At 43.5% G+C, this 22220-nt stretch overlaps 7 protein-coding genes across 7 annotated transcripts; 5 read left to right on the top strand and 2 right to left on the bottom strand.

Annotated features, from left to right (window-relative positions):
* Positions 1-460: 460 nt before the first annotated feature.
* MELLADRAFT_95871 (uncharacterized protein) lies at positions 461-1575 on the top strand (the record flags this gene model as incomplete). Its single annotated transcript, XM_007407079.1, has 3 exons — positions 461-622; positions 688-739; positions 839-1575. The coding sequence occupies 3 exons, from the start codon at positions 461-463 to the stop codon at positions 1573-1575; spliced, it is 951 nt and encodes a 316-aa protein (XP_007407141.1).
* A 424-nt stretch (positions 1576-1999) lies between these two features.
* MELLADRAFT_104099 (uncharacterized protein) lies at positions 2000-6325 on the top strand (the record flags this gene model as incomplete). The annotated part of the gene is made up of 6 exons (XM_007407080.1): positions 2000-2068; positions 2371-2547; positions 2615-2728; positions 4233-4866; positions 5568-6238; positions 6293-6325. The coding sequence occupies 6 exons, from the start codon at positions 2000-2002 to the stop codon at positions 6323-6325; spliced, it is 1698 nt and encodes a 565-aa protein (XP_007407142.1).
* Positions 6326-7007: 682 nt separating this feature from the next.
* On the bottom strand, positions 7008-8026 carry MELLADRAFT_95873 (uncharacterized protein; the record flags this gene model as incomplete). The annotated part of the gene is made up of 3 exons (XM_007407262.1): positions 7008-7256; positions 7317-7930; positions 8011-8026. The coding sequence occupies 3 exons, from the start codon at positions 8024-8026 to the stop codon at positions 7008-7010; spliced, it is 879 nt and encodes a 292-aa protein (XP_007407324.1).
* A 1415-nt stretch (positions 8027-9441) lies between these two features.
* MELLADRAFT_95874 (uncharacterized protein) lies at positions 9442-14335 on the top strand (the record flags this gene model as incomplete). The annotated part of the gene is made up of 4 exons (XM_007407081.1): positions 9442-11812; positions 11887-12672; positions 12745-13811; positions 13889-14335. 4 exons carry the CDS (start codon positions 9442-9444, stop codon positions 14333-14335), a joined length of 4671 nt encoding a protein of 1556 aa, XP_007407143.1.
* A 793-nt stretch (positions 14336-15128) lies between these two features.
* MELLADRAFT_104102 (uncharacterized protein) lies at positions 15129-17366 on the top strand (the record flags this gene model as incomplete). Its single annotated transcript, XM_007407082.1, has 7 exons — positions 15129-15176; positions 15460-15548; positions 15611-15759; positions 15852-16568; positions 16781-16963; positions 17031-17114; positions 17176-17366. The coding sequence occupies 7 exons, from the start codon at positions 15129-15131 to the stop codon at positions 17364-17366; spliced, it is 1461 nt and encodes a 486-aa protein (XP_007407144.1).
* Positions 17367-18753: 1387 nt separating this feature from the next.
* On the bottom strand, positions 18754-18984 carry MELLADRAFT_124526 (uncharacterized protein; the record flags this gene model as incomplete). Its single annotated transcript, XM_007407261.1, has 1 exon — positions 18754-18984. One exon carries the CDS (start codon positions 18982-18984, stop codon positions 18754-18756), a length of 231 nt encoding a protein of 76 aa, XP_007407323.1.
* A 1802-nt stretch (positions 18985-20786) lies between these two features.
* MELLADRAFT_61092 (uncharacterized protein) lies at positions 20787-21799 on the top strand (the record flags this gene model as incomplete). Its single annotated transcript, XM_007407083.1, has 3 exons — positions 20787-21060; positions 21109-21454; positions 21532-21799. 3 exons carry the CDS (start codon positions 20787-20789, stop codon positions 21797-21799), a joined length of 888 nt encoding a protein of 295 aa, XP_007407145.1.
* Between the last annotated feature and the right edge of the window lie 421 nt (positions 21800-22220).

The raw sequence follows: 22220 nt of genomic DNA on the forward strand, positions 1-22220 counted from the left end.
TTCAGTTGTTGAGATACAGTATGGTTTCCTTTGATGACAAGGGATATCAAAAGAAAACCTTAAAGACATAGCAAAAATCATTTCCTTTTCGATTTCCTAAATTCATGAATGATCGGATATCAGAGTTCTTCAAGTTGTTACCAGATGAGATAAAGAAAATCACTTTGTCATTGTGAACGGCGATTATGAATCAAGCCAATCGTGTCAGATCACCATAAACAACAGAGGTCGAGCTGAGCTTGTATTCTTTGCAGGTGCTCGACGAAGAAGCTGTATCCTGCTGTATCTAGCTGGATATACACTGCAGCTGTACATAAATTTCAGTCTACAGAAGTACGTGATAACTTATAAAAGGCTGCCCCTCGGATCATTCCCTTTCCTCCATCAGCCTCCATCCAACTTTCTCATCGAAACTTTCCCGTTCATCAAAACAAAAGTCGCCGATAGCCTGTTTGCTTGTATGCGGCTGCCACAACGGTTCTCATTCCCATTCATCAACTTGAAGATCACCTTATCTCAAAATTTCCCAAAACTTCGCCAACGGTTCTTGCTCCCGTTGATCATCAAAACAATCGCCTGGTTTGCCAATGTCTTCAAATTTCGACTTTACGGTGCGCGGATTGTAAGTGATTTGTTTATTTATATTTAATGTACATCAAACCTTCTCATTCGGCTCCATCAGGAAAGTCACAACACCTCTCCATCCATTTCCTGCATCCAGTGCGCGTTTCTCTCTACGGTTTGTCCTGCGCTTTTCCAAGTTCCATCTTTCCTTCTGGATTCTGTCTCGATTTCTGATGAATTTTTTTCTCAATTACATGCATCTCAGTCTCAATAGCTCTAGATTCAACTATGTCCATCAAAATCTATGGCAACCTCACTGTCACCGGAAACTGTAACATCACCACTACCCGTACCCGTTCTAGTCGAAGGCGCCACCGAGCAGCAGCTCAAGTCCTTACTGAGCCCAGAAGGAACGCCCGTCGACATAGTCAACCGGCCGCAGCTGATCTTGCGATCGAGGATGTGGCAGACGAAGATTCAGATTTTGAAGATGTAGTAGTCGAAAATAATCCAGTTGAAGATCTTGAAGTTGATGCAGTTGAAGTTGATTTAGGTGAAGCTATGGCAGTTGAAGATGTGCAAATGGAAGATCAGGCTATAGAACATCAAGTTCCGGCGATAGAACCTCTTAGGTTAGAAGCTCCACGCTGTCAACGCGATCAGTCGGCTCCTGTAGCTCAACCAGAAAGAAGACAGCCTCGCTTGCGTCGATCATCCAGAATCGCCCGACGTAACAATCTACGAAGAACACCAATTCACCAGCGAAGACGCCCCCTTCCTTCTGCCTTAGATCGTGACTTCTGGACCAAGATCTGGACCTTACCCGCGTCGCTTCTCCACTACCTCTCGCCTGGATGGCATCCGGTTTGGTGCACCAAAGCTCTTCTTCGACATATACTCTGGCACTTTAGCCCAAACCTCCGCATCCCGTGCCGCACGCTGAAAAGAGAATTGATTGAACTTTTTGAATATCATGTTGGTCACAGATACGGCGCGTACTATGGAATCTAAGAGGTTTGTCATCCTTCATGTTCTCCTATCTTTTCATTGTGGCTGACAAAGTCTTGAACTTCTAGATTGGATCAAAACATCTTATCCAACATATTCCTGTTAAATTTTCATCTCATTTCTGCCTCTTCTTATGATGTCTATAAGTTTTAAACCAACAATGCCCGATTACTTTTTGTACATGTACATATTGCCTCTGAAACAAATCTGTTCACTTCTCATCTCATTTATCTCTCTTCTTATGATGTCTATAGACTAAAGTTATAAATCAACATCGGTTTTTTTCATGTACATATTTCCTCTCCATCAAACTAAATTTCTCTGCAATAAATTTCTCTAAATCAGTTTTATCACTAGGATTATAAATGTATATACATGTGGGCCTTGATTGAATTAGTTTCCTCTGCAATCAGTTGTCGTCTATGACATGTATCATACATCAATTGTCGCACTAAATATAGATGGAGGTGCTTGTGGTACACTTCACTTGATGATGGTGAGAGCTTGATTGTGAACGAGGTCAAATCCTTGGTAGCTGGCCACTTTGTATCATTTGAGTCACGTGTGGCCCATCAAAATCTTCGCCAATCTTCCAGCCATCTTGATCGAGATGAGAAGTTTTGGAAGGGCAGATTCCAAGACTTGTGAATTTACCGCTTGTCTGTCCCAGCAATCCCTCAAAATCACCCAAAAACGGCTCTTGAACTAATCGGGATTCCTCGACATTCCTTCTGCAATATGAAGATACCACACATCTGCTGCTGTGAAGAGCTTGGATGTGCCTCTGAAAGCTTTCAGCTCAACGGAGTCCTCCGCACAGGCAAACTCAGAAACCAGCAAAACGGAGCCTTGCACGAAGCTAAACTGCGAAGGCTTCGCTTAAAACAAGGATCAGAGAACCGATCAACGCCTTTGCAAACCGGCGAAGTCGATACAGCTGGTTACTTGCCTACCCACACTCCTGCGGCTAACTGCGTAAGTATCATGTGTTTCATTATCTTCTAGGTGTTAGATGACTGATTGATGATTTGGTGTACCCCAGTCGCGCCGAAGGTCTCTCAGTACTGGAGACTTGCGATCGAACAATCTGCAGAGCTCATCCAGGGGCCGGACTCAGGAACCTGGACTGCAAAGACGTCGGAGCAGCTCGCAAACTGTGAGAGGGACACACGATTCAATCACACCCAATCATCAGCATCTCTTTACGACTGTCTCGACGGCAGCCTACCAGATACCAGAGGTCTACCTTCAGCGACCGTCGTGTCTCATTGGAATGTTGCAGGTCGCACATGGAAGTATTCTTAAAGGTGTTAAACATAGAACAAGCAGAACTTCGCTCTTCATGAACAAGGCACAAATTGAACAAACAGCAATAGACATCAACTATATCGGTCGTCCTTACTGGGAAAACTTACCTACGAGTCTTCCCACTTTATACACTATGTTACATCTTGATGTCAAGCTCGAGTCGCAGATCGCATGTCCCGAATGTTTTACTCTGCATGGCGCGCCGTTTCAAAAGATTGAAGATACTTACAAGATGAATTGTGATGCGTTGCGATTTTTACGAGACCCTGATGCACAGAGGGGTGATCCAGTCAAACGTCGACTATGCGGCGGAACTCTCTATTCAGGCGCTATTCTAAAGCCGTGCCGCCAATTTTATTATCACTCGCTTAAGAAGTGGCTGGCTAGAATGTTGAGTATTCCGGGGTTTGAAGAGGCTCTAGACGCTCCCTTTCAGCATCAGTACGACGGCTCAACAATGCGTGACATATGGGACGGCAAGATGTGGAGATCTTTTATGCATTCCGGAATACCATTCACTTCGGAAAGTGGTAATCTAGTTTTTGGTTTATTTGTTGATTGGTTCAATCCCCATGGCCGAGGTTCTCGAAGACCCAAATCTCACGGCATAGTTCTCCTCATATGCTTTAATCTACCTCCTGATCAACGATACAAGCAGGAAAACTTATTCCTTTTCGGGATAATTCCTGGCCCCAACGAACCGGCTCTTGAGCAAACAAACGAGATTTTGAAGCCGCTAGTCGCTGAATTCCAAGAGTTTTGGCGGGGGGTTTTCTTCACCTCAACCTCAGATCATCCAGGAGGTCGTGTCATACGTGCAGCAATATGGCCGCTGATAGCGGACCTCCCGGCAATGCGAAAGGTTGCAGGTTTTGCGTCACATACGGCAACCCACTGGTGCGCACACTGCGGAATAACGTTATCAGAGCGAAATATCATTGACCCAGATGAATGGCCGAAACGACACAATCATCAAGAACATGCAGATGAGTGGAGAGATGCAGCAATAGAAAAGGACCAAGAAAAGATTTTCGACAAGTACGGTGTTCGGTACACAGTCCTATCTGAACTTCCGTATTGGCGACCTATCGAATTTGTCACCGTGGACGTCATGCACTGCTTGCTTTTGGGGACAATGAAGGATCATGCCTTTGGATTCCTGGGACTGGGTGAAGCCGGAAAAAAGCTCAAAGCGAAACTTGACAAAGAATCTCATTTAGATATACGGAATCCAATGGTTACTAGATCTGTTCCCTCCAATAACGCCAACGTACGTATCTTTGTTAACTACGCGTATTAGAAGTCTTAACAGATATTAACAGCAGATCACATCTGCCTTCTTCCCGTTCCAGTCTAGAACTTCCAAAGTGGCTTCTTCCGAAACTAGCAACTCCGAGATTCACCAGCAAACTAGCTCAAATTTGGAAGATCTGAGGGACAGTGATGCCATGGATGTAGATGATTTCAGCGAAAACAATTACAGTATCGCGATGGACTGGTCCAGAGGAACAGAGGGTGATGATTCGGCAAGTTTGAATTCTTTTCAATCCAGCTCGAATGTGGAGCAAACAAAGCACACATGGCCATTGGAATCAGTTTCGGAGGAAGGAAGTCCACACGCACGCTCAACTCGTAATTTCCAGAAACAGCCTCTTGTTGAGGAGGTCCAAACAAAACGCGGAAGACCTCGTCGATCCCAAAGTCAAAACAACAACACCAAGAGAGCGAAAATCTATGAAACATCTACGTCTCTTGGGAACACCGACCCTCTCCCGACTTCTGAGGAAACCGATGCACAGGCCTCAAATCAACTTATGTCTCCAGGTATCTCGGATCACATTTCACCACGTGAATCCTCTGAAGAGCCCAATTTACAGCGCCCCAATTTACGCCGCTCCAATCGAATTCGGTCGCAAAGTTTGTCCACGAGAGTAAGCTCTGAGGTGGTAGGATCCCCAGCGAAATTACAAAGAAAGAGAAGTGCAGGTCGGAGTCGAAGCAATACAAACACCACGGTTCGAGGAAATGCCACCGCCTCAAAAGACAAAGGCAAACAAAGAGCCTCAAATGTTGCCTCAAAGGCCTCAAATCCCAAAGACAAAGCCGAAGCCGAAAACCCAAACCCATCACTTACAATGGACGACCTCATTGAAATAAGACGAGCTATTTCAACTGCAAAAACGCCAAGTTGGATGACACGTCCACCGCTCAAGATCGGAATCCCCAAGTCTGGGAATCCCAGTGCGATGGAATGGCTCACCTTTTATACAGTCTATATGGTCCTTGTGACCATTCCTAAGCTCTACTTTTCAAAAGATGCAAAAGACCAGGCTGTATGCGAGAGTTTGATCTACCTGGTCGAAATTACTAATTGTGCGCTTTCTCGGACCTTCAGTCAAGCAGATAAGGAGGATCTCACAAGATTGGTACATAGATATCGTGCACATCTGATGGCGAATTGGAAGGGTAATAGTATCAAGCCAAACTTGCACTTTTTACAGCATCTGGTCGAAGTAACTGACCTCTTCGGCCCTCCCCCGTACACTGGCACAATGGTTGGTGAGCGCGCGATTGGAATTCTTGTTAAAATTCCAAAAAACAATCATACATGTGTGTTTCTCATTTTATTGCAATGAGGAGAAACCCGATACACTGACTCTGATGTTTAATTACTGGTTCCATATTAGATGACATAGACAAAACAATGATGGAGACCTTCACTAGGCGAGGATTATTCAAGGCGGTCTTGAAAGGTTGCCCAACCTTTCTACGCCGAGTTGATGCAAAAATCAGAGAGGAGTTAATCCAGAAACTTGCAGAGGCTCCAACAACAAAATGGACTGCGGAGACAAATCTTGACCGTGATACATATCTGATCTGGCTCAGCTATCTCAACTCAGAGTCAAATCACCGTTATGGTACATTCTCTGACGACAGTAGCGTTTTGGGTGGCAATCCCATTCTTACTAGAGCGGTCCAAACTACTAAGATCCTCAAGATTGAAGGGAAAAACTACACTTCGAATCGGGTGACTAGAGGTTGCGGTAATAGTGCAATCGAATATCACCTGAAAGGCAAGCGTCATTTTGGATACATCCAATATGCATTTCGTGCAAAGCTAGTCCCAACGGTCTTTTTGGTAGTCGACCAATTCACCAAACTGGATGCAAGCGATTCAACACGGGATTGCTTTTCGGCTCACCCGCGGCTGCAGGCTGCGACAGTATACTCGAAGATCGAGTGCTCTGTAGTTGTTGACATACGGAATGTTTCGGGCCACATCATTGTGCTCCCTAATTCACCCGGTCTCCTTGGTATTGCGCAGGAGACTCTAGGAATTGTAGGGCTGCGGAACATCGTAAGTTTTTCCCTCAATCATTTTCTTGTAATTGAGCTGACCATTATGTGACAGAGCTCATTCAATGCAGACACCACATCAGAATGATGACAGTTGCAGAAAAAAATTTGTTTGTCATATATACTACCTGATACTACGGAGAGGTTAAAAAAGCACAGCTATTTGATTTATAAGTACATGAATATGGTTTGGCAAACGAGCTAGTGATGTAGTCACAAGAATGAGGATGTTTATTTTGTTCTCTTGTTCCCTCTGAAAATGCAATTCTTTTAGAAGGCAATACAGAATGGGATTTCCAACTGAGCCGTAAAAGTGGAAAAATTTCATATTGGACAGACCCCAACGCACGCAATCACTCGAGAGTATTTGACAAAAAGCATATACATATTTCATTGCGCCTCTCTGGCTTTTTACACGAGGGACCAGTAGAGTCGAGAATTCAACATGAATGCATGGAGAGGTCAAAACAAAATATCTTTATTAAACAAGAACAAAGTGGAACAGGTCATGAAGTTACTTGGCATCTATTTGGTTTCTGAGTAAATATGAACATTGTTTTGTATTAAACAGGTGATTTATTAAGGGAAGCCCGTATTTTTGATATCAACAAAGTAAGAGCTGGACTGGCTGGTTTTTGAGTTAGGAGATGTTTTTGGGTCTCGCCAAATGCCTCCTTCCACACGGGACAGTAACAGTTCAAAGGAAGATTGCGGGGAGCTTGACCATGAGATACGGCTTGAATTGCTGGAGATCTTCGCATTTCAAGTCTTCAAGCCGCCCACCTAGCCCCGTGTATTGATTTCTGCTGGTTGAAAGATAGCTCATCAAGTAGATGCAAAAGTTCAGCAAATTCGGCGCTCCTCCAAACCATGCCTATGGCGCGGGTTCTTCCAGGTCCGTCGTCCTCGGTATCAGAGCAGCAAGCAGCACTTGGAATTAACTTCAAAGCGGTGGGGAGGAGGTCTCTATCATTGGACTCGACGAACTCCTCTAAAGCATCTTGGCGGTAATGAAAAATCTAACAATCGTTCTCAGTGATTGCGTAGAAGAGGGAAATGAGTTAGAGGTGGCAACTTACTGCAGCTCGCCTCTGGTTCTTCTTTTTGCGATTCCGATATTTTTCATCTTCACCCGTTCTTCCACGAATCCACCTCTCCATGACGGCCCGACTAATTGCATCGGTGCAATATTTAGGATCAGGAGCATATTGAGAGAATGCTCCTTGGGCCATCGCCCATTGCCAGTGCTTCAGTAAGAAGACCAGCATCATCTGGTTCCAGGAAGAGCTCACAGGCGATTCCCAAGCTAGCGTGGCACGTGGTATACCGAAGCGAGAAAGGTCTTCGAGAAAAAACCGTCTGTATGTGAACCAACAGGAAGTTTGACGAGGTAAGAGCTTCATCATTTGATTCGAAGGACTAGGCGGCGGAAGATCGACGGCGAAAACACTCAGATCGGCTAGAATACTTGCCGAAGAGACTTGTGGGAGCAAGTTGAGTTCCGAAGGTTCTGGACTCGCAGGATAGGGGGTGTGAGACCCAAATCTCCCAAGCATGAATTTCAAGTAATCGATGATGGCCTGATATGAGCCCGAGTTGCGCTTAGGTAACCATTTAGCCACTTCTCTATTCTGTGCTTTCAAGGATTTGACACCGGTCCCGTCTGCAAAGTGCATAGGTCGATCAAGAAAATCTTATCCAACACAAACAACGTTCATAAGTAGGATGGGGAGGAGTAGATGCCGTTGAATAGATATGGGAAATCAAACTCACTCTCGGATGCCTGCATCTCGGATGTGCTTTGGTAAATAAAATGATTGATTAATAAAAATTTCTAGACGTCAATAAGGATTTGTAATAAGTAAAGAACCTTCTGAGTCAGACTAAAAATTTGATGAAGCCTACAATATCGTTGAGACACAAAAAGGAGTTTAAGGAGTCTTCGCCAGGAAGCCAAATAATGAAGCTAGTAAGTAATGTGACAGTCGGATCTAATCAAGAGGCCTTCTCCAGGAAGACGAGCAAAGTTGATTGATACCAAAAAGAACTTGATGCATTTTGGGAGTCATCCGGAATATATATCAGCTGAATTACGTCAACAGTCAAATTATCACAGACAACAGATGTAAACTTGAAAGGAAAATGGAGGCTTCACCACTGCCCATCTTCTGAAAGAAAAGTGATCGAGGGAGCGGGGGTCTAGGAATTGGAGCCTTTTGTCAAATGACAGAAAGGAAAGAGCTGTTCCTGGAGGCATGAAACGGACGTTGTAATTACACCTGTCATCAACATCTTGTATGTATACAGCATCAAAGGTGAACTTTGATCTTCCTGGAAGCAACACGTTGGGACAACCTCTGACAACGACTGCCCTCAGAAAGTGCTAGCTTTTGAGTATCTTCGCCATACGACTTTGCTAATTGGTTGATGTATGTTTACATCCTTCATTTCTTTCATTAGCACATTAGACTGAATCTTGCCAACCTTAACTTTTCTATCATCTTCACAATCGTGTGTCTGGTACATAGCACCTGCTCCTCTTCCATATCCGGCGATCGTTCGTCTCCCATCATCTATCGTATTGATCACGTACACTGGCCACTTTCCAAGGATCATCTATCGCAATGTCCGATCAGGGTGAGTCATTTCAAAGTCAGAAACCTATTCATTGAGCCGTGCTAATGTTCAAACATGTCGACTGTTTTTTAGATCACCAAAATCAAAACCCCCACGTAAAGGGATCAAATCAAAGCCGTTCGTCATGCATCTCAATTTTTAACCCTGTTGAACTTGCTCAACGAAACAGTGAACACTTTTCATTTATTTGTTTGACACATGAAAACATCTAGACACCGAGCAGAAACAGTCTGCTATACAGGCTTCGGCGTTGGAAACTCCTCAAGATAACACAGTCCAGACCCGTCCCCTTGCAAGCACGACTTCAACGCAGATAACAGGTCAGCAACTCTTCTTGAGCATCTTGGATACCTGAGATTGATTCTGAAAGTCAATTGTTTATCAGGTCCACACGAATTTGAGGATTCTCCTATCGGTGATACCGCTGTTTATCTGGATGGGAATGCTCTCGGCGATGACCCACAGGAGACACTTTCCGATCTATTTGAAGACCTCGAGCAACTTGTCACTTTGCCTCAAAATACCGGCAAGGCTGGCCCTTCACAGCCGGAGCAGACACCTGACCCTATGTACAACCCCTCACTTGTCACCCCTGGCGCTCCAACTCTCCCCAGCGCACGACATCAAATTGCCAAACTACCTTACCACTTATCCACGGATCATCACTCGGCAATTCTGGTTTTGACGGACCCGTCTAGCTCATCTGATCAAATGGACAACATCTCCTCTCGAAAGCGTCCTCCTTCATTACACGACGATGAGCAAACACAACATAAGCGTTGGCGTCGTCCATTACACTCCACCTTCAACAAACAGTCCCCCGAACCTCGGATCCCACTTCTTCCCTCCGACCCAATTGTTCCTCAAAAACGTCTTCATCTATCACAAGAATGCGAGGAAACGCACCGCAAGCGTTCTCGTACACCATGGTACTACGCGAGTAACCAACAAACATCCCTCATGGGTTCTTCACAACATCCACCTTTCACATTTCATTGTCCATTGACAAGCCAGATTCGACAGCATCAGGACAATAGAATGATGGTTGAACAAGCAGGTAATGAGTGTCGGTTTGATCCCCAAGCTAATGATACAGATACGGATCAATCACGCTTGGAGCAAGGACCATTCCACAACAATCCCACCCATAGCTCATCACCAACAGATTACGCTCGCAAACCTCCCAATCCATCACGTTCCCATTCTCAAGAATCAACGAGCAGGAATCACGGCCCCTCTCCTCCAAGTCAAGACAATCCCGAAGCATTCTCCAGTAATTCTAGCTCCTCTGGTCACCTTCAACTTTCCGAATCTCAAGTCAACAGGCCTCCTTCAGCTACAATTATTCAATCTCATGATTTACAACAGTCGCAGGTGTCTTCAACGCATCAGCAGCCTGCCTTGGTATTAAACCTCGAGGACAAACAAGCATACGAGGATGCTGGATTTCAGCCGCACCTCCCGTTAAACAATCATACCTTTGACGAACCTAGAAATCATAATACTTGGACCAACCATAGCCAAATTAATGTCAATGATCGAGTTCAAGATTACGCTGCGAACCACAATCCTTACTTAACTTATGACAATGATACTAGAGATCACGACTCACACTTACCCCCCCCAATCCACAATTCCATTCGAGATCGACCCCGCTCAGCACCGGAGCATATTCTATCAAGTTCAGCCCCCAGGTATACTAGCAATATCACCAGTCCGCCACGTGCACAATCTCAAGACTCAACAAGACGCAAATTGGATGCACCCTACGCCGATGCCCACATCAATGAGTTTCCCTTCCGACTCAGCTCATCCTCGCACGATGTCCCATTCCATTCAGTACCCATTCCCGTGCATCCTAAAAAAACTCTCAATCCGACGATTACCGAGTCTCAGGAATTCATCAGGAGCAGCCATGCAACTTATTCATCAAATAAAGCCCATGTCGAAACTACCTGCGCTGGCGTTCGTGGCTCTTCTCCGTTACCCAATCCACCCCACGAAAATTCACAGCCAGAGGATTTTGTTTTGCCCTCCGTGACTCCAATCCCCCATCTGTTTCCAGACTCACACCGCACTCATGGACAGCCAAAAACGCAACAACACCTCCGTCAACAATCTCAAGCTCATCCTGTGATGTTGACGTCACCTTCTCAAATGCGACCACCGTCCCGGATGTCTGAAAGTGGGCAATCATCCAGGATGTCCTGCAGTGCAGCACATAATGATCCTCGACACACGACAGTAGTCCCATCTACTTATCCACCCCCACACTACACTCATGGACACCCAGAGACGCTGCGCCACCTCGCTCAACAATCTCGGGCTCGATCACCTTCTCAAATGCGTCCACCGTCCCGGATGTGTGAAAGTGGGCGATCATCCAGGATGTCCGTCAGTCCAGCAAATAATCCACCACTTGATGCTCAACACGCAACAGTAGTCTCATCTACTTATCAACCCCCGCACTACACTCATGGACAACCAGAGACGCAGCGCTATCTCGTTCAACAACCTCAATCTCAAGCTCATCCTGTGATGTTGACGTCACCTTCTCAAATGTGTCCACCGTCCCCGATGTCTGAAAGTGGGCAATCTGCCAGGATGTGCTTCAGTTCAGCAAATGATTTAACACTTGATTCTCGACACACAACAGCAGTCCCATCTACTAATCAAGCCCCACGCTACACTCATGGACAGCCAGAGATGCAGCACTATCTCGTTAAACAACCTCAACCTCAAGCCCATCCTGCGATGTTGACATCACCTTCTCAAACGGGTCCACCCTCCAGGATGTCCACCTCTTCCAGCAATAGTTTGCAAAATCAATCCATCTCACGACGTAATCAACCTAATGCTCAACAGGCACCATCAGCTCCACCTACTTATCAACATCGACCACTTGCGTTATCTTCGAGACATTCCGCGGTCAATACGTGTAAGTTTTCAGTCTCTGCGTCACACGGTTTCTTTTTTATTGATGTGGCGTGATTCAACTTGGTCTTCCGTTAGGTAATCAAGCCCATGACGAACCTCAAAACTATTCTCAGACCAACCACAGTCACATACATTGCAATGATCGAGCTCAAGATTATGATCCAAACTACAATTTCCACTCACCTCGGCCACTCAATGAGAATCTTACTCGAGATCGTCAATCACAATTACCTAATCCAACATTTACACATGCTCAGCAGTCACATGGTACCGTTTATAACTCAGCCTTTCACCATGCTCCCACCACAGCTCCCCAAATCTACAATCCCACTCCTCTACGCGCGACTTTGTGGGATGGGTATGCATTCGACTTCAGAGGAGACCTCATATCAAGTGAACCATCACAGCCCTTCGAACGACCCCAACCTCAACCCCAGCTCTCAGCCTCCGCATCACGTTCTCACATTCACCCAGGGGGAAATCTCAGATCAAGTGGATCATCTCAGCCCTTTGAGCGACCACAACAACAACAACATCATCAACCCCCCTCAGCCTCCACATCACGTTCTCGCATTCACCCAACGGGAAATGTCATATCAAGTGAATCATCTCAGCCCTTTGAACGACCCCAACCCCAGCCTTCAGCCTCCTCAGCACGTTCTCGCGTCCACCCAGCGTCAAGGACTTCTACCTGTCCCACTCGAATTGACCAAAATCAATCAGGTAGTCACTTTCAAAGTGCCCGGCCCCAAGCCTCCAGGTCGTCTGCAGCAGAACATCCGCATCGTAATCCTCGACCTACACAGGAAGCCGCAGACATGCGACAATATTCTACTCCAGTATCGTCCTCTAGATCCCTACGTAAGCTCTCTGTAATATCATCCATATTATCATACTTCTTTACTGACCTTATCGTTTTTCATTACCCCACAGGAACTTTACACACACATGATGCGACAGCATATCTTGACGAGGCGATGGACGAAGACGAACCAATGGCGCAAGGCGAGCCATTGAATCAAGACGAGCCCATTGAAGAAGAAGAGCCCATGGAAGAAGACGAGCCTATGGAGGAAGACGAGGCGTTGGAGGAAGACGAGGCAGTGGAGGTTGAACTAGACGAAGACCAGGACACAGACGAAGCTCAGGACACAGACGAAGACCAGGACACAGACGAATCCGACCTTGAAGGTGTCTTTGATTTGGCTGAAAGTCGCAAGTATCAAAAGCGCAAGTCTGCGCGCCGAGGTCAAAACACTCGTGCAAGGCACAATACTGTCCGCCGTCAGAAGTTTGCAAAAGATCCTTTAGAGTGCGGTCCGTATGAACGACTCACTATTGCAATTCATCATTACAATAATCTGCTCCTTGGCATTGTCCGGAAAGGTAAAGGCCGAAAGGGAAATCGAACGCTTCCCCTGCCACCCTCTGACAAGGAGTATTCCGCTTGGGACAAACGGAAGGCTGACCGTCGACGCCTGATAGACAAAACTACTAACGAAGCTGAGTCTCGCTATCGCCTAAAACATCCACGCGCCCTGCCTGCTCAGCTGGCCAGGGTTTCCGATCACGCTGTCGAGGAAGTTCTCTCGAAAATTCCCCCCGTCAAATTTACCTCAATAGTGGCCCTCAGGAATTCGGGTGTTCATTACTCAACGACTGTTGCCTCTACTTGTGAAGCCGCATTGGCTCTTTCTGGATTTGTACGTTTTACATATGATTGGACTGATTCTATCAAGTCCAAATGGAATGAAGCAGTCTCGGGAATAATTCTCCAAGAGTGGGAGAAATGTTACAGGCGGGGAGACGCTGATGAATATGACGTGGATATTAATCAAGTCACAGGAAAAAATATGAGGCAAGTTCTTGACAGGTGGTTCATCACCAAGGCTCGCGAGTATATTACCCAGTCCTCGCAAGCGGCTGAAAATACAGAAACCCGAGCTCAAAAGCAGAAAGCAGCAATAGAAAAAAAACGCGGAAGGGAATCACAGAAGCGGGTCTGTCATTCTTATCTTGTCATCTCTCCTTTCCTTGAGCAGAGTGATGGAACGTGGATTCGGTATGCTTTCTCTAGCTCTGTAACGTTCGACAAAAAGCTCTGAGAACATTTTTCCCACAACATAAGGCACTTCGTGACATCTTGTCGGAACGATCAGTCCATTCTGAAGACGAAGTGGACTCTGCTGGTAATTTGTATCGCAAAAAGAAGCTTTGGAGGCATCAGGACCTCGACGACTTTCTTCATGAGTTGGACGAGTTGCACATCAAGGAGCAGGAGGGCGATCAGGCCATCACTTCAGCTGCCAAAACTCTGCGCCGTGGGCCTTACGCTAATCTAGACGATTCAGATTACCTTTCACGGCCTCCCAAGGGATTTCCCCAAAGTTTGCTCGACCAGCAGTTTATGAAACATCATGTCTCCAGAGTTGCTGTATTGGCCCTTCAACTTTCTGCAAACAATTATAATTTAATCCCCTTGATTCAGCATGTTAAATGGCTCCAGTCACCAGAAGCCTCTTGACGGAGTGTTCTATTTTACAAATCCAACTTCCTAAATCTTCATTGGAGGAAAAAATCACTTTTTTAATCACTATCTCATTGTCCGATCTCACTTTTTTTAACCACTATCTTGTTGTCCGATCTCACTTTTTTTAACCGCTATCTTGTTGTCCGATCTTATGTAGTTTTCTGTTTTGAAATTATTCTTTCATTATATTTTTACACGCCTTGTGAACTTTTGTTTAGTTCAATCATCTATGTACCAATGACTTGAAAACCCGAAATTTGTCTGGAGTATTACATATGTTATGTAATAGTTTGTGATAGAGGGCCGGCCAGTGGTTGAGGATCAAGAATTTTTACTTTGAAACAAATTTGAAAAACCTGTTTTCAACCTCGGACACAACTCAGCTTCCCTTCGACCTCGAACTCCAACCCCAGAAGGTGTGGAAATAATGGTTGACATTGAAATGTTCATTTTTGATTGGCATCAAAGATTAGTTCTTGGTTAATCTGAAGTTGATTTTAGTGTATATTTTATTTGCATCTTCTATAAAATCGGATTGGAGTCTCACTTTTCTCTTTGCTGTCTTCTTATCTCACCCACTGTTGTACTCAAAAGCCCTTTTTTGAATTTGATTTAAATCCTTTATCGCTCATCAACATCTCACTTTCTATATTTCTCTCTACTATTCTTTGCATTTGCACAGCTAGATAGTTTTTTACTTCATATTCTGATCTGACTACTCTTAAACTATACTCCATCTGGATTTAGCTTACTGTTCAAACAAATGTTTTTGTTCGATAGACATGACATGAAAGGATTTCGCGAAGCGCTCATGGAACGTCTCCGATTTCATATTGTGAGTGTTTAAATATGTATGACACACACGCGGCCTTTGAAAATTATCGAGTTGTAGTCCAAAACATGATCAACTGCCTCACCTTGTTCCAAACTCTCCTTACCTTCTAGACTGCCCATCACAACGGACCGATCGAACGTCACTTTTTAATAAAGAAGCTTTCAGAACACCTGCACCGTTTCGACTTTGTTTATTTCTTACGTGAAATCAAACTGCTAAGATCCTCCAAAGTCAAGCTGCCCGCGGACAATCTGAGAAATATTGTAGCCACGGTTCCTTTCAGATTCACTCTAGGCCATCATTCAATCATCAAAGGAATCAACGTCCTTTCAGTTTGGTCATTGGGAACCCTGTCTCCACCATGGGTGTTCTGTAAGCTCGCATGCCCGTTATCCTGTTTTTTTGTCACTGTCGTGGATCCCCTGTTTCAAGAGCCTTGTGACAAGTACTTATACTGACCTCTCCGACTTTATCTTCATTCCCAACCAACACATCTTACCTTTACTTATCATGAAGATCACGCGAATTCAATCCACTGTTACTTATTTCAAGAAGTCTGCTACCAAGGCCAAAAAGTGGCTTGGTAAGTCAACTCATTACGTTCACACTATTTTTCCAATCAGCATTATTTGCTTATCACATCTCTTTACCTTTATATGTACTATATTTTCACAGCCGTGACGGCTAATCGATTTCACCGATCTCGCCATGGCCTCAGCCCACCTGTCTCCAGTGAACCTTCAGAAAAACCACTTTCCCGCCCTTCCACTCCTCTCTTGACTACCATCCCTGTCCCACCTCCCATTCCACTCATCTACAACAGCGTTGAACTTTCCTCCCTTACGACCACCCCGATGTTTGAACCTTTGGACAACTCCGTCATGCTTGAACCTTTGGACAACTCCGTCAACATCCATACTCTCCCCTCGGTTTCACGCACGTCTCTTACTCGTTCGACTGCTAGCTCTGGGCCGTCCTCCACCACGATCAGTCTGATGGACATAGACACCTTTCCACTTTTGACACCCCCTTTCCTCCGTTCTCACTACGAGACTAACCTTCATGACACCCCCCCTCCCTCAACTCTTACCACGTTTGCTGAAAGTTCCGAAGTTTTGGATGTTGTGACACCAGAGATCGAATCCCCAGCACACAATATCATTGAGGCAGTCAGAGACATCTATCGCCGTTCGCCTACGCCTACCTCTCAAAGGCCATCAGCCCAGCTATACGTGTCCCTGCCGCCTGTGCAGAATCCTGTCACTTACCTTGCCTCTCGAACCGCTCGACCTTACGCCTACATCAACCGCAATATTCTACCACCCTCTCCCCCAGCTTCTCATTCAGCCAAAAAGCGAGCTTTCTCGGTGTCTGCGGAGGATAACTGCAATGGTAAGTATATCTGGGCATCCCTCTTCTCCTGAGTTAGACCAAGTCTTCTAATTTCTCTTCTTTGAAGTTCAACCCTTCAAGCGCAGTAGGTTAGCTGCACTGAACTTTAGAAAACGGGCCATCTCTGAATCGGTGCATTATGAAGACACTGGTACGAATCTTTCCGGATGATAATATTGCCTAATCACACACTAATCGTTTTCTTTCTATAGTACAAGCTTATAAGCGCTACAAGTTGAGTTCACCAGGTCGTCTCTTTTTGGCGAACACTTTTCCAGATCTTTGCTCCACCAGGTATGATTATGGTTGGTCTCTTCATGACGACAAAGTTTATGTTTTTTCGGCATCCTGTCCCACGAATGCTCAAGCCGAAATGGATGTAGATGGCTCGGATGGTAAGTATATCTGGACATCCCTCTTCTCCTGAGTTAGACCAATTCTTCTAATTTCTCTTCTTTGTAGTTCAACCCTTCAAGCGCAGTAGGTTAGCTTCACTGGACTTTAGAAAACGGGCCTTCTCTGAATCGGTGCATCATGAAGACACTGGTACGAATCTTTCCAGATGATGGTATCGCTTATTCACATACTAATCGTTTTCTTTCTATAGTACAAGCTTATAAGCGCTACAAATTGAGTTCACCAGGTCGTCTCTTTTTGGTGAACATTTTTACAGATCTTTGCTCCACCAGGTGTGATTATGGTTGGTCTCTTCATGACAACAAAGTTTATGTTTTTTCGGCATCCTGTCCCACGACTGCTCAAGCCAAAATAAATGTAGATGGCTCAGATCAAGCTTAAATCCACAGTATATTGTTATCTTTTTCTTGTCTACTTCCTAAAATTCAAATCCACGGATAGTCCTCGAGATACATTTCATACATGTTATAAAATGCTACAAGGAGTGTAAATGGCTCAGATCAAGGTTGAATTCAAAGGCTTATTTATTGTTATCTATTTCTATTTTTTTTCTTGTACATAGTTCCTTAAATTTCAATACACGTATAGTTCTCCAGACACCTTTGATACACGTTCTAAAGTTGGATAAACGGATCGTTTTGGGAAACGGGTCAGTAGTTCGAGAGGTTCATGAGCCTCGACTGAAAGGTTGCAGGCTCACGGAAAGACGAGGCCTCTAAACATCGGCCTTTCTTTGGAACTTTGAAAGGATCGATTAACATCAAGTTGAGCTGAGGTCTGCAGCTCCTGTTGAGGAACTCAGGCCTTGTACAGCTGTACCGCCTGGTAGTCCTGAGATGAAGTTTGGGCTCATTTGATCTGCTCAGGGCAGGCGCGTTTTTTCGGAAAACGCACAAATTCGATACACTTGATGCACTTTGAACCTCACCGGGCGTCCGGCGCGATTTCAGTGGACACTGTGTTGGATACAAAAGTTCTGATACCAAAATTTGGCATCAAATTTTACGTTGGTTCATAGTAGTAAACAAACAGTCATAGTTGTACATCCAAATGCATCAAGCTTGATCAACATTTGTGTTATATGCTAGTGAGTGCTTAGCTTGCTTGGCCGTAACTTTTGTTGGTTGAAACATCAGTTTGTTCAGCGGAATCAGTGGAGGTTTTGGACAATTTGTCGATTTTGTTCAATTTTGTTGTTTGCCTTTGACTTGAATGAATTGATGATTCAAGTAGGTGGGTTGCAGGAGATTTTCACGGTTGCAGACATACCTGTATATTCTCTAGTAGACAAAAAGACAGAAACAAATGTAATATCACATAACACACATAAGTGCTCAAAACAAGAAAAATGAAACAATCAAATAAGAAAAAGAAACACAAGGTATGTTATAAGATACAACAACAAGATGGTATCACACCTTGTGCCATATTTAGTCAACTGTTCATGGTTTGTGAGATGGTAACATCTCATAGTGCCATATTTACTCAAGGGTTCATGGATTGTGAGATGGTAGCATCCTCTAGTGGGTGTTGAAAATCATTGTATGCATTCACATGACTCTTTTAAAGCTTGGGGAAAGGATGTGCATGTGGTTGGTATATAGCAAATTGACCCTTGAGAACTCAGTAACACAAACAATGTATCTCTTGCCTCCCATGCTGGACAACAAAATGATTGCTCTGAACATAGATTTGGTCACCAATGCCACAATGATAATGTAGTCATCTTACATAAACTTTCACACCACAGATGTTGTGGCATAAGCTTTTAACTACTACCACTAGAATCAGAGCTTGCACAGGTGTGTGAAGCTCCTGCCACACCTTTACAAGCAGGACAAAACTTCCAATCCTCCTCTGTATCTACGGTGCGGGCCAGTGGGTTGCCCAAGGCTTCCAAGGCCTGATCAGCAGAGAGAATTCCTGTTTCCCTTGTGCCAAAAACTTGGTTGAATGATACAGATGCCATGAATATGGCTGCAACAATGCTGAGGTTCATGATGATATCTAATTGAGCAACCAAGTTTTAGACACAGGAAATTGTTAAGAAGATTTGGTTGAATATCTCAAGACTCACCAGGATGCCAAAGCCACAGAATTTGAAAGATTTTGTGTAGGTTGTGTTTGAATTGAAACTGATAGTATATATGCCAATCAAAAGAGCAAGGCAAGGGAACATCAAGTATGAGCTTGGTTCATGTTTTGAAAACAATGCTACAATTGGCTGATGAAAATAGGTGGGAAACATACCCAAGAAGTGCACAGGTCAAACAACCAACTCAGTAGTATGATTGGATAAGGAACAAATCATCAGCAAATTAGTCAAGCTTTTATATTTGTTGAAGACCACCTGAGTTGCTGTCTGTATGACTCTCCCCAAGCATTGTGTCATAGAGTGCAATGGTGTGCTCCCTTGCAGTGCCCCACCTTATGCAGAGTTGTATCATGTTGGATTTCAACAAGTGAACATTGTCAAGTTTCATCTTGTGGAGAAGCTGATTGCCAGCTTGCTTCACAAGGGTCACTGAATCTTTGGTCTCCACTTGCTTTATATTTTTGTGGTTGTGTTTGACTTTTTTATTGTGATGAAGCTGATTGACAAGTAACAAGTATGCCCTTTCAGACCTGGGCACCATTTTTTTGTTTGCCTTTCATATTGCACTAGCAAATCAGCGGCGGGCTGCCACTTTCAAAGGCTCAAATCACAAAAGGTATGTTGATACCAAGTTATCTGATGCTCTAACAATTAATCATCTATGAATCCATTGATCATCAATCATCAGTTACCTCATCCCTCAATGTCCAGTTTACCATATTGAATTACATGATTGATAATATCAAATAATCAGACTTAGCTCTGATTCTCAGAGTAACCTTAAGATCATCTACTTTCATCGAGATGGAATTAGACATGAAGTCAATGTACTTTCACTGCGAGGTTTTCCATATCTCATCTGTTTATCCCTACTAGGACTTGATAAGATGGAAAAGATGTACCTTGCAAATTCTGGCTAGGAGTACTCCATCTAGGGGAAATCTTAGTAAGACAAAGTCTATTATAGGACCTCAACAAGATTCTTTAGTTCCTATGAGTGTGGAAATCCTTTTATGCCTCAAGGAGTGGTTTTGAATCTTTGGGTCTATGTATTTCTCTCATCAACTTGTCACATTAGAAGATCATATTGTGATTGATGATGATAGTGAAGATTTATAACTTACTTGTTATTATTTACTTTTCTTTTTGTTTCACCACTGTCTTTATAACTGTCTTTCACAATTTTCTACCCTTTTTCCCAAACCTCTCTCAATCTCAACACTGTCTTTACTGTTTTCTGATCATTTTGTTACTGTCTTCACCGGTTTGAAATCAATATTTTTAGTATGAGTCAGAGTGACTGAATAATCCATTAAAGTTAACTACAAAAGTAAAAGTATTCATCTTTTTGAATCACTTCAAAAGCTTTAGGTTGTTGTGGAAGATGCCGGAACATAATTTGAAGGACTGAAAGTATGTAGAGAAACCCGGTCCGACGGGGTTACTCGAGCTGTGGAAGTCTCCATCTGCTCGGACCAAAGTGGATGTTGTGACGTAATTCGGTTCATACCATATGAAATTGATCGAATCCACTTTGACTTTGAGCAGATAACTCTTTTTATCGATTCTTCCTGCGTAGCTTGGTTGAAATTTCAATCCGAGCGATATTTACAAATGTGTATAGTATTATGGTCAACGAGGAAAGAATCAGGATACGTATTGTGAGTGATCAATTCAATTTTATCACATCATTTCTTTTCCTCATAATGACGCTACAATTTTCTTTGGGGGGTGGATTTGAAAAAAGAGTGATTGCATCAAATCGGGATGAATTTTTAGCACGTTCAACTGAAAATGCAAAATGGCATTCATTTGGAAAAGAAAAAGAAAAAGAAGAAAACAATGTGATATCAGGTTTAGATTTAATTGGAGGTGGTACTTGGTTAGGATATACCAAAAGATTAAATCGATTTGGATTTTTAACTAATCTTTCAAACATCACTCCACCAATGCAAAAGAAATCAAAATGGATAAGTAGAGGTAATTTATTAAAAAATTATTTAAATAACACTAACACCCAAACTTTAGAAGAATATCTTCAAGAAATTAAAGATAATAGTGCTTTAGATCTTATGGATGGATATAATTTAGTGATTGGTGAGATTCAAAAGAATGGTGAAGAAGTGATCATGGATTCGTTTTGTAATCGTCAAACTCATCATAATGAGATTCAAATCAATTCAAATTTTTATCAAAAAAGTCGAGTTGAAGAGTACAAGGAGAATGGAATAAGTAATGGCATTAAAAGTGACGAGGAAGAAAATGAATGGATTAAAGTTAAATTGGGAAAAGATTTATTGACTAAAAGAATGATTAAAGAATCAGAGGAATCAAATCAAGAAAAGTTGATTGAGGATTTGTTCGATATCTTGAGGTATGTGAGTTTTAGCGCTCTCGTTAAACATGAAGTTGATAAACTGATTACCTTAATTCCTTATCCTTGAAATCAAGTCAAACGGATCCAAATGATGAAGCTTTACCTAAAAATATCTTGATTCGTCCTCACCATAGACTCAATGAACCATCAGATATCCCTAATCGACAAACTTGGTACGGAACAAAAACTCAAACACTCGTCCTAGTTTCTAGGAACAAAAAGGTCACTTTTATCGAACGTGACGCGTACGCAATTATCGATTCAATGGATCACTTGGGATTGCCAGTTTGGTTAGGGGACGATAGAAAATCTTGGCGAAGATTCGAGTTTGATATAGCATGATAAAAAAATCGAAATTCGGTTTACTTTTCTTGCTCACATATTTTTATATCTCTTATATCTCTCATATCTTTGGTTTGTAGAATATTGTGTAAGTTGTGATTTGTAGCTTTCAGTGCTTGGTTGAATTATTCTGATTTAATATCTCTTCGCAAATATCACCATGTCTAGCGCGGATGATCTCAATTATCATTTGACAAGGTGAAGACGGAGACGATTTTCCATAGGAGATAAGCTCAGGTCGTGATCGAATGATTCAAAGTAAAACCGTATAATGAATCCTTACGATGAGGAATTTAGAACAGTTTGACAGATAGTGTTATTGATGATAGGAAACAGAATTCTCCTACAATAGCCATTCCCTGACTTCAAGGGAGAAACTGGGCCAAGAGGCAGAGATATTGTCTGATATGAGGCCATATAT

The sequence above is a fragment of the Melampsora larici-populina genome, assembly GCF_000204055.1.
Source record: "Melampsora larici-populina 98AG31 unplaced genomic scaffold MELLAscaffold_8, whole genome shotgun sequence".
Classification (NCBI taxonomy): domain Eukaryota; kingdom Fungi; phylum Basidiomycota; class Pucciniomycetes; order Pucciniales; family Melampsoraceae; genus Melampsora; species Melampsora laricis-populina.